Source organism: Nicotiana tabacum, chromosome 22, assembly GCF_000715075.1.
Source record: "Nicotiana tabacum cultivar K326 chromosome 22, ASM71507v2, whole genome shotgun sequence".
NCBI lineage: Eukaryota > Viridiplantae > Streptophyta > Magnoliopsida > Solanales > Solanaceae > Nicotiana > Nicotiana tabacum.
In genome coordinates, this window is record NC_134101.1 from 28,937,933 (window position 1) to 28,950,172 (window position 12,240).

Here is a 12,240-nt window from a genome sequence, read left to right on the forward strand (position 1 = left end):
ATAATTGTAATGTTCAAAATCATCACAAGCAAAATAATTTCTTGCTTTAGTTTTGCTTTTAATAACTTTCATAAGGCATGACAAAATATATTTTGGCGTATCATATGCATGCGACCAATGATATATTCATGTAACTACACAATAATATTCATTATCTTTCTTTGTCTCAAACCTCCCTTAGAGGTGAGTTGTAGTATTTATCTAACTATGCACAAGTACATTATTATGCATAATCTTTATCATATATATATTTTCACATTCACTTTCAGGAATGAGTATGCAATCTCAATGTTTATCACAAGTCACATTGTCTTCAAAGAATTTCTCCCTTTTTATAATTATCATAGTGATAACTATTATTATTTTGGCCTTTCGCACGCCCACATTCATTGGTCAACCACTTGTCTTCATTTAGACTTATCATGCACTGCTATCACATTCACTTCAAGAATGGAGCAAATCAAGTGGGACAAGCTTCATGCTTTTTCATAAAAATTACATTATTTTTTTTAGTTATTATTATTATCAATATGGTGCATTAGGACTCAAACCCAATGCCTTACCCATATAAAGGCATGTTAGGCCATAATGCGTTAGAACTTGAATCCAACGTCTTTTCATCAACATAGTGCGTTAGGACTTGAACACATTGTCTTACCCTCAATCTTTGGCATAAAGGGCCAAAATTCACTAGGACTCGCACTCGAGCCTTTAAAATATTATTACTTCATAATTATAGGCATAAGTAAATTAACTTTCAAGAAGACATATATAACTATTTCAATCTTGAAACAGTTCCTCTGCAACAAAAATACTAGTTAGGATATATGCCATTTTTTTTTCCAAATGATACAATCACTTTTATATTTTAATAAATTAATTAGGAAAAAGGTGCAGATAACCTATAACCACTTATATTTCAAAGACTATAAGAACTTCACCAAAAAAATCCAATACGGAGGAATGAGCCTTATGTTTCCAGCAAAAATATTTAAGGCTTAATGCATAACTGTGACTATTATAAATTATAACTATAATAAGTTTATATTGATTATATATTCGAATGCCAAATTTGCAAGGTACTGTAAAATCACCTACATATTTGATAATTTTGCTTTCAATGAAATACATCATGTGATGATAAAAATATTATTACTAAATTACCTTAATAATTATCTATCATAGTATGTAAAAGGTCAGAACATATATATACGTTGGAATATTATCTTTGTCCTATAAGAGATGTAGCAAATAAAGACATACCTTTCCAGTTCTTTATTTCACTGGATACAATTGAAAAAAATATTTTTACTAAACACTGCACATAAAGTTAATGCAAAGATATGAAAATATGAATGGGTTTAGATGGATGTAAAACTTATCTTTGTATTATCATCCAAGACATTTTTCAAAGTACTTGATCTCATTGCCTGCTTATAATTTACATAGTCTTGACATAGAAGATCATGAAATGAGCAATTCGTGCTGATAACGTGTTATAAAATAAAAGCAACTTAGTAAAACATGAACAAGACATGTTGTTATGAAATAAAATCAATTTAGTAAAACATGAACAAGAAATGGAGATAGAGAGAAGGAAGAGATTTTCTTCTTCAATTGTGTGTATTTTCCTATCTATTACAAGGCCTTTATATAGGCATGAAAAGTGAAGAAAAATATATCATTGAATATGTCATTAAGCATTTGAGAAGATCATGGAGGAAGAGTAGACATCCACCATAATTTGATTTTTCTTATAACACCTTTCAATTTCTTACAAGCAAATCATATAATAGCTAAGCTAAGCCTTAAAAATTAGTGTGTTAAAATACTTAGCAAAATTAATTCTATTGCCATTGTGTCACATGTAAAACACATTACAATAAGCATGTGCATCATGTTACCCATAATCACACCAACATTAAAATATCCGGAAATTACACCCAGCGATCTTGAAAATGGATGGTCTTGATTTTTTGACCCCCGCTTGCCTCATGGGCACTTTTGACCTTAAAACATGGCAGCCCAGAAAAAGTGGGACCGGCACGCAGACCTGGATTGGCTAAAATGTCAAACATGCAGTAGACCACGCTTGCTACTCAAAAGTCAAAATAAATCAATGTTGTATTCCCAAGACAATGAACTCAAGTAAAAAACTGTTTTGGTGTGATACAATAATGTGACAAGATTTAATAATAATGATAATCAAGAGGATTTCCCAGTATGGGGGTTACAATGATGAAACACTGGATAAATCTGTGTTTGATGACACCAGAATTAGAGGTACAAAAGAAATTTCCTCCCAAAGAACCATAGTTGTCAAAGAATGAGGTGCTACAAGAGTTTAATATAAGCCAGAATGATGGTGATTGTCCACTGGTATGTCTGACTGCTTTTTCTGAACATCCTCAAGAAGTTGTTTTGGTGAAAAACGCGATTTACCTGGAACGAATTAATTCTTCCGAAGCACAAATGGTAGGACAGAGGAATCTAAGAGCATTGCTATTACAGAATCATGTAGGATTTAGGAGGAAAAGTAATTAGCAGGCCGCGTTGAAAAGGGAAAGAGACCTTGTTCTCAATATCCAGCCATAATTTTCTTGAAAAGTTCCTTTGGAGCTGGAGTTTCAAGAGAAGAATCACCACACGAAAAGGATAATCAGTGCCAGTGTTATGCCTTGACCAGACAAGTTGAGGAATGAACTTATCTTAAAAATTACCTGGCAACCCTGTAAATCTCTCATATTGTTCATATGCCTGCCCGATAAACATTTCAACTCCTGTTACAATATTTACTCCACTCTCTTGAGCTTCCCGCAAGAGTCTAGTGATTTTGGGCGTATAAACAGCATCAAATACAAGTGAGTAGTACCTCAAAGCTTCCTGTAATTTGGAAGCAGTTCATCGAAATTTAAACAACGTTTTATCAGTACAAATAGCATGTACGAGCATGAAGCAAAAAATATACGTCTATTTGAATAATAAGAAGAATCTTAGATGACGGGAAACGGTTTCAGGAAATAGTGATGTAAACTGACATTAAACCTGCACGAGGTCACATAGAGAAAACGGACACCCCAGTATAGTATGTGCTGAAAAGTTCCATTAGCAAATGAGGCACATTTTGAAGTTCATTGCTGAAGAAAAATTAAGTAAAACTAAGAACAACACTGAAGAATATCTCATGGGAAGCTAATTGGCATTGAGATGCCCAAGAATGTGATACACGTCTGTTTAACATTATCCTCCTTATAGCTGTCGATGGTAAGTTCAAGTTACCAGAAAGATATCTTGCTCATGTTTAAATAGACACCAATAATAGTTTCTCATTTGATCCGCTTCACTTTTCAAAATCATAAAATTGCGGTTATATCCAAAACCTGAGTGGCTAGCGGGCAGCTAAGTTCATGCCCAGGGTTATGTTTTACTATCCACAAGTAGAAGATGTAAGGAGTTGGACAAGAGCTTTTTGTGAATCAAGATTGGATGACAGTGTGTGTTTGCGTGTGTGCATGTATTGGTTAAGAAGATTGGCTAACAGTAAACTAGTCTTTATGTTATTGGCTGCAACGACCTAGCAACATGGAGATTTATTCTTTTAGCCACAAATGCTCTGCCCCGACTATATGTTCTATCAATTTCATGGGCTATTCTGCTGAAAATAGTGCATCCAGCTTCCTCAGGACCAAAGTTAGTTTTTTCTGACCCACAGAAATGTCGAACTTGAGCGTGCATTTTGTCTGTCTTATAGAAAATAAAGCATGAAATTATTTGCTGCTTTTGAAATGCCAGTTATCCGCCCACATCTTATATCAAACCTGTCAACGACACCCTATTTCAACAGAAGCAGCGTTAGAAGCATTTAACAATGAGTAAAGCTCAGATTGAAAGCAGCAGACCATGATCTTGAAGTGGATTCTTACAACCACTTCCATTTCTGACAGAACAGGTCTTATCTGTTTTATCCCATTATTCTTCCAATGGAAGAAATCACCAAAATACTCCTTACATAGACCAGAACTTCCGTTTAAACCACTCATGGAATGCCATTCCTCGAAGAACCGAAGAATAGAGGAGGAAGTTTGAGATTGTGAGCCATGACAACAAGGTATATAATTTTTTATAAAGACAACAGAAAATGGTCAAAACTACCCCTATCATTTGGTAAATGGTTTAAAATTACCCTCCGTCTACCTTTGGGTCCATAAACACACACAATGTTATATTTGGGCTTAGATTTACCCCTCCCGCTAACGGCACAATATGTGGGCTCCATTTTAATGTGTTGGCTGTGTTTTTGATATTGTGCCATTGGCGGGAGGGGTAAATTTAAGCACAAAGATAACATTGTGTGTGTTTATTGACCAAAAGGTGGATGGAGGGTAATTTTACACCATTTACAAAACGATAGGGGTAGTTTTGAACCTTTTCCGTAAGGACAATAAAGGTATATATTTAGATACATCATCTGTTGACTAGGCAGGTTTGTAAGGTTATGAAAGGCCTACAATTGGGTTCTTTAACTTAAAGAAGGTTGATATCTATCTATATAGGAATTAGGATTACACACACATTATGGTCCGGAACATACATACACTTTCCTCAAACTTCTTAATTTCTTTATGATCAAAACCAAAGAACAACCCATATATCTTTTGCTACTTCTGTGAGAAAGAGATGAGCAATAAATACGGTTACCAAACATAGACTTCTTTACAAAGATACTTCAGGTTTATGGTTAGATCTCTATTCTTTATTAAAACAGTGTAACGTAAAGAATTAATTGTTGAATGCTGGATATGAAGGTAATAGACGGAAAAATATTTTTCCAAGCAAAAGAAAAGAAATAAAAGCTCCGCTCCCATTCAAATTTGTAAAGCATGTATTTCCAATATTGAACCCTCTGAGAAAACAGTGAAACACATGAAGCAATTCTTGAATGCTGGGTATGAGCTAATTGAGGGAAAAAGAAAATAAGAAAAAAAAAAGGGATCTCCACCGACCCCCCAAACAAAATGAAATTAAAAAATTCTGCCCCGTTCTAATTTATAAAGCTTGTATTTTTAATACTGAACCCTCTTTGTTTACCCATTTACTGTGCATGATATTAACCATGCAGCTGTTCAACTAATAAGACATGGATTCAATAACAAGTTGTTTTATCTAAGACGAGTAATGCAAGGAGGCAAACCTTAGAGATTGGTGTATCATCAACCTTTGGTTGCATGCCAATGGAGGTGGTATTTGCAAGAATCATGTCAGTTTCTGGATGGAAATTGCTAAGCTCGTCAAGAGACAAAGCCTGACCTCCAACTACATCAGCAAGTTCTCTTGCTCGTTCTTCAAGTAATCAGACAGCACATCAGTACAAAGTAACATAGTCAACTTCAGCAATTGTCATTAGCTACACGGAATTTCACTACCATAGGTACGGTTAGCAATCACCACCCGAGCCCCCTTTTCCTTTGCACCGTAAGCAAGTGCCTTGCCAGCGCCGCCAGCACCAATGACTACAAACAATTTACCAGCTAAGGGTGACCCAGACATAATTGGCTGTGAGCCTGTACAAGGAAATAACAAAGCTCAAACATTAAGAAGCTCTAACTTCAGAAAAGGATGTTTGCAGCTGATAAAATGACTCTGACCTTGCAACACTTCTTCAATGGCGGAGATTGCACCCACATAGTCTGTATTGCAACCAAACAACTTCCCATCAGGTCGCCTTACGACACAATTGACAGCCCCTATCAACTGCAGGATAATTAAGAAACCAAGTAATTGCATGTGATATAAGAAATCATCAGAATATTTTGCAATATTGATCCCTGTAAAAATACAAAACAAATAAAAAACAACTGAAAAGCATTATAAGATCATGATATAACTAATACCTTAGCGGTAGGATCAACTTCGTCACAGCAGTCGACAATGGCTTCCTTGTGAGGAATTGTACAGCTGCACAACATAAAGTTGCATAACTACTTCTAAACAAGTAAACATGCATATGAATTATATTTATTAGGCATGGCCGACACACACAAAATTTTGGAAGAACGCAAGGATGACCCATGAAAAACAAAAATAAACAGAAAGCAAAACATAAAAGAAAAATCCAGTACGTACGTTCAACCCCATGAGATATGGTATATACATGTAGATGTAAGTGATACTTTTTAAGATGTGAGAAAGGGGGGAATTTGGCATGACTACCCTGATGAAACTAAAAAGCAACTGTATAAACTACCAGTTTCTGTTTTGAGAGCAAACCTGAAGCCAGCAAAATCTAAAGATGAGTAAGTCCGAAACAAAGTTGCAACATCATCTACCAGCAAAGGCATATAAACACCATTAAACCCAACTGATCTGAAAGCTTCATTATACAATAAAGGTGATTTGCTATGGCTAACAGGCTTCCCAATAATGCCAAATATTTTGGTATCTGGTCCCAACTGTCTGAAATTGTATATATTCAAAAGATCTTTAATTGTTGGTTGCCCAGGAGCTGAAACCTTTCCCACTTCAAGAGTACCAAATGTGAGGTATCCACCAAATTTTGGACAAAGTATTCGAGACATCAAACCCTTCTCTCCCATGACCATGGCTATTATTGGTACCTATTTGAACAAAGTGCAAGAAATGCATTATTGTTTAATCATGAGAAGCATCTCAGAATGCAAGCAAGCTCACAGTCAAGCAGCAAACTCAAAAGAAAGAAAAAGAAAGCCAGAGGCTTAAGGAGATGGAGGACAAATATATTTTGCATAACAAAACCTAAATAACAAATAAATACATTTCTGCATTTATGCATGTTAATAATATTATAGTGAGAGCAGGAAAAAACGAACTTCAACATGATGACAACCAGCTTATGATTGGAGCGGATTATTTTTAAATTCAATAGAACATACAAGGTTGAGAGTGTCGGTCTCACAATATTAAGTCCCTAGAGCTGTCCAGCCTATTGGGTCTCACCAAATAAGAATCCATCAGTCTTAACTAGAATCCAGTGATGTTATAATCTATCACCCACAAATCACCTTATTTCAGCCCAACAACATATAATACAACCTCATCACTTGACATACGAAAGGCCCCTTAATTGACAAGGGATTTCAAATGTCATTCACTTGAGAAAATGTCTCAAAGGCATCGACACATACAACAATATTGTTCTACTATCTACCTTTGAGTTCTTCTTGCAATGGGAAAAATCATCAGATAATTAAAAAAAATTTAACAAACCCCCACCTTTTTCAGGGAGAGAAAGGGAGAGGGAAAGAAAGACAGTTAATTTTGGAAGCTATTCTCAATGTCTTTGTCCCTCTCATTGCCCTTAGCATATATCTAGGTCATAAATATATACCCGGCCTGAAGTTTATCCAACTATACCTAACTTATTGGTGTGTGTGGCCTAATACAAATCTACAAGAAGCAGCCTGCTTCTAGATTCAAGCTATTATTATCACGCACCAAAACCAGCTCAAGAGAAACCATGATTTATCACCAAACAAATTTGAAAGCAAGTTATGGCATAAAAAACTTGCTATACCACTTACGCTGCTTACTTGAGAATGTACAGTAATTTGGAATACACGTGCAACATCAGTGATATCCAGTGCAGTTGTTGCAAACTTCACAATGTCAGCTCCAGATGCCTGTATTCTTGCTACTAGATTGCCGAGCTCCTCAGATGATGGGGTATTATCATAGTTGTGAGAAGAAACAATAACTTTGCATTTTGCTGACTTATTTCCATGTAGAGCAGTATTGAACTCGTCAATAGCCTAAAGGAGTGGGAGAAAAAGAAACAAAAAGCAGCAATTATTATTTATTGATCAAGTGTCTGTCAAAGCAAAAAGGAAGAAGAAATGACGACTCAAAATATAAAGAATATCGATTTAAAGCTAGCAAAGGTTTAGATATCATATATTTAACATTTATGTAATAACCAACAGGAAGTGATCCTTAGTTTGCAAAATTGATCAATGTTTCTTCATGCAAGAAGCATCATAGGCCATACATTTCAAAAAAAGTCACGTTAAAAGTCTCAATACAAAACTGGCAAGTTAATACACCTATTCTTATGCTTTAACTGAATTCCGTTTGAGGACAATTAGCTGCAGCTACTCAGGGAAAGGCAATCATTTTATAATTTATTTTATTTTCTGGGATAAGGTGGGAAGGGCCATTGTTGTTTAGAATCAATACCTTTAGCTCAACATCAATGTAATCAGCTCCCAACTCCATTGCTAATCGAAGTGCATCCAGTCGACTAGCTTCATCACCAGCATACTGACCACCTTCCCAAGTGGGCCTAGAAACGGGGGCAACGTCGGAAAATTTTAGAATGCACTTCTCAATGTCTAGAAGTAAGAGAAAAACATTATTTGAAATGAAGTAAGAGGAGAACTATAAATCAGGAAGTAGAGCTAGAATTATAAACGTAAACTGTAATTATATGTCCCTTCCCTGGACCCGACATATAGCGAGAGCTTAGTGCGCCGGACTGCCCTTTATTATAAAAGAACAAATATTTGTTATCACTTGTTCGCAACAGCTGCTACAAATTCTATCATAAGGTTGAACTCAGAGCTAGTCAAGCCCTGAATATCTTGCATGAAGACATAGAAGTGTCCTAGTTTTATAAGGTTGAAACTGTTTAATAGTCATTACACCAAAATCCAGCACATGCTTATCCTGCTTGTGTTATTGAAGTGTGGTTCACAGATTTCCATGTGTAAACATGCATCATAAAACTGAAGAAGCACAGGTTGTTGACGAACAAGAATATCAATATAAATAAAGAAAATGGCTCATTTACGTTATACTAAGCCAGACAGAAAAATTAATATCCTTCTGAGTTCCTGCAATTGGTGTCCTGAAAAAGCCAATGATGAGAAAGTCAACGGCTCAAAACTTATATAGAAAAGATCCTAGTGCCATTAATGTCTTCCCAAGTGCAGGGACAAATTAGATAAAGTAGCAAGCAATCATACCTCTCTGCCTTTAGAACAGTCTAAGCTAGATTTTAATGCTCCTTATGTGTGTATCTACAGGATATGGATCAATATAAATAAAGAAAATGGCTCATTTACGTTATACTAAGCCAGACAGAAAAATTAATATCTTTCTGAGTTCCTGCAATTGGTGTCCTGAAAAAGCCAATGATGAGAAAGTCAACGGCTCAAAACTTATATAGAAAAGATCCTAGTGCCATTAATGTCTTCCCGAGTGCAGGGACAAATTAGATAAAGTAGCAAGCAATCATACCTCTCTGCCTTTAGAACAGTCTAAGCTAGATTTTGATGCTCCTTATGTTGTGTATCTACAGGATATATCAGATATTACCTTGCTAATATTTACCCTCTGCCTCACACCAAAAGTATAGCTGCAAATCGAAGAACATACTGTGTACTAATCAAAGGTGAAGCGATCAACCAGGGGAAAGTATTTCCATTCCTTTTCATCCTATTTTTAAGGCAGTGCTTGCAAGTAGGGGCTCGTTCTGTGCTCTAATTTGTTGCAAGTCAAGCTGGTGACAAGTTCTTAACCGAAAGAAAAGAGAACACATAATAACCAAGAAATCCTCGAGGGCCCGTGGCGCACGGTTCAAAGCTCAGTGGATACTAGCCCCCCTCCCCAACCCTTATCCACTTTAAATACCAGGCTTTTGTTTGCGGCAGAGTTCAAACCCGTGACGTGCACCTAACCCGCACATCACGAATTGCGCTTTTACCACTAGACCAAAACCCTAGGGGCAAAGATTGCTTAACAAATAGGGATGTAACCTTCCATAGCAACAGATAAAAAATATACATTTTCAGTATGAAGTTGAACAGAAAAAGGCTTCAAAACAAAATGGAGGATGGAATGTTATAAAACTTCATTGTAGAAATTGGCTAGAGATTCGGTGGAGATTCGACATATCAGTCAATTTCTCTTTTAAACCGATGCATTACACTTCTTTATGACTACAAAATTTTGAAGCTATAGCATTTCTTCCAGCCAAAAGCTGACTACACTTGGCTAATCTTATCAACCTAAGCAGAGGTCATGCTTAAGGCCATTTCATTAAGGATCAGAGCATAATCAGGTAAGTCTCTTGTTCAGTTCCAGAGTCCTCTTTCTCTCGATATGGTAAACCCCCCACCCCCCAAAAAAAACTCTCTCCTCGGAATGGGGCAAGAATGGTTTTTCCTGCTTGTCCCCTTGGTGACTCAAACTCTCCAACTCATGGTTGGAGCCTTGAAGGTGGAGAACCTTTTCCACTAGCCTATCCCTCCCTTATCAAAACAAGAATTTGCTACTGTATGCTACATATCTCTCCCCCGCTCATTTTCAATTTTTCTGTTTCAGCTTGCAGTAAGAAGTCCTGAATCCTTAAAATTAATACTGGTCAAGCTTATTCTCCTTATTATTTTTGGATTTCCAAGCAAAACAAGAAAAGAAGATAGAATCTTAATCATCGCTATCAGCTTCCAGCTATCACAAACACAAAAGAATCAACACACACACACACAAAGGAACAAACTTGAGCAACCCAATTCAGATATAACACATTCATTAGTGTAAAGAGACAAACTTTGGAGCTTAAATTTGGAATTAAAACCTGTAAGTGAAAAGGGTAGGCAAAGGGGACTGTTTGACAATAGTATCAATATCTGATTGAGGATTAAAGCTTTTCAAGCTATCCAACCGAACCTCCACAAGATCAGCACCACTAGTTTTAGCATTTTGCATTAGATTCAACATTTGATCCACTGTGTCAGCCATAATTGGTGCACAAATTAGAGTTTGGTTCCTCCTCATTGCCTCTCCCCCCTCCATCTTCTTCACCCCTGATTCCACAACCTGAAAAAAAAACCTCACCCCCCACAATTCAAGAATCTCACCCCTCAAAATATAAAAGAAAAAAAAAAAAGAACTTAAACATAAAAATAAAAAAATGTTCTTTTTATTTTTTCGAAAGTTAAGGCAATGTGGGTTGGTACAAGTCTAACAAAGTTAGGTGACTGAAGGAAGCCAAACCAATTTCAAATTCTTTAACATTTTTTTTTGAAAGACCAATATTAAAGGAAATTCAAAAATAGGGAAGTTGTTAAAGGAAAATGGAGGACTCACCAACTCCATTAGCAAGTAGCAACCAACTTCTAGAGCACAAAAATGGGAAGTGCGGACTCAGCAGCCAGCTTGAAAAAGTCAAGTGACAGGTATATAGATATATACAAGTGGGTGTGGTATTTCTTTAGCTTTTATATGATGATGATAGACAATGAGGGAAACAAAATCAAAATCAAGGAAGAACCAAAACAATTAAGGAGAACGAAATTAAACCAAGGAAGAACTCAAATAAGTGTAAAGAGCTCCGATTAACCGGTGATGTCGGAAGTAGCAGCAAAATTGGTAAACTTGAGATAAAAGAAAATTTAAAGATGAAGCAGAGAAAGAGGATGAACAAAGGCAGACCCAAGACAAATTAATTGCCCGAGAAATTTTATACGTGGTAGACATAAGTTGCATGAGAGATTCCTCTCATCTTTGGCATTATGTTTCTCTCAATTTTTAAACTATCCTCTTTCCTATTTTTCTTTTCTGTTCTTTTTATTTACTAGCTTAAACAAAAATCATAAAAATTTCTACTTTCTACATATTTAATCAGCATTGTCACATAATAGATGCCTATGCTTAAGAATTAATTTGTAAAATTGGATCTGATAAGTAATTGATTGAGTATATTTTTTGGTTGATGACTGGGTTTTTTTTCTTGGGATTCATGGTAACAACACCAAAAAAAAATCTAAAAAATATATAACAACCACCATTACTATTGTGTTGCCGTTAAGTGGCCGCAAGTAAGGTGGTTTTTATTGTGGAAAGCTGCTTCTTTGACGGTGAGATGATTTTTTGCATTATTCTTGCATGAAATAGTGATTTAGTGACAATTGGGGATCCTTGGGCTTTTTTATATTTTATGGAATGAAGGAGATCTTCTAAGGAGGCGTAGACGATGGTGTTTGGACGATGAATAGGGTGGGGCGATGAGATGATTCTGTTGATTAATGTTTATGGGTGTAAAAGAAAATTAGTTTATGGGTGTAGAAATGAAATCAAAACTCAAAAGTGGTAAAGAATAGAGGAGATCGGCAACTGAGGGTTTGGTGGGTGGAATTGTTTTGACAGATGTGCTCCATAGTACACTTGTCATAATGTAACGACCTGACCGGTCATTTTGAGATTTAG

At 36.0% G+C, this 12,240-nt stretch overlaps 1 protein-coding gene across 6 annotated transcripts; it reads right to left on the reverse strand.

The window, feature by feature from the left end:
- Positions 1-2,139: 2,139 nt before the first annotated feature.
- LOC107767464 (bifunctional 3-dehydroquinate dehydratase/shikimate dehydrogenase, chloroplastic-like) lies at positions 2,140-11,575 on the reverse strand. Of its 6 annotated transcripts, none has more exons than XM_075244139.1 (12): positions 11,122-11,462; positions 10,610-10,851; positions 8,822-8,878; positions 8,209-8,314; positions 7,566-7,784; positions 6,268-6,614; positions 5,892-5,955; positions 5,646-5,751; positions 5,424-5,561; positions 5,192-5,340; positions 2,721-2,883; positions 2,140-2,619 (listed from the first exon to the last, which is right to left on the reverse strand). In XM_075244139.1, the coding sequence occupies exons 1-12, from the start codon at positions 11,128-11,130 to the stop codon at positions 2,579-2,581; spliced, it is 1,641 nt and encodes a 546-aa protein (XP_075100240.1). In that variant the 5' UTR covers positions 11,131-11,462; the 3' UTR covers positions 2,140-2,578. The 6 variants fall into 6 exon arrangements, with proteins under 6 accessions (XP_075100240.1, XP_075100239.1, XP_016441958.1 ...); XM_075244138.1 differs by having other exon boundaries at positions 7,557-7,784; XM_016586472.2 differs by lacking the exon at positions 8,822-8,878 and having other exon boundaries at positions 11,122-11,575.
- Positions 11,576-12,240: the final 665 nt, after the last annotated feature.

Excerpts from the sequence above, each read along its gene's own strand:
- LOC107767464 (XM_075244138.1), bottom strand. Across the intron at positions 5,752-5,891 it reads AAGTTGATCCTACCGCTAAG|TTGATAGGGGCTGTCAATTG; the intron begins GTATTAGTTATA and ends ATTATCCTGCAG. Across the intron at positions 5,341-5,423 it reads GATTGCTAACCGTACCTATG|AACGAGCAAGAGAACTTGCT; the intron begins GTAGTGAAATTC and ends GATTACTTGAAG.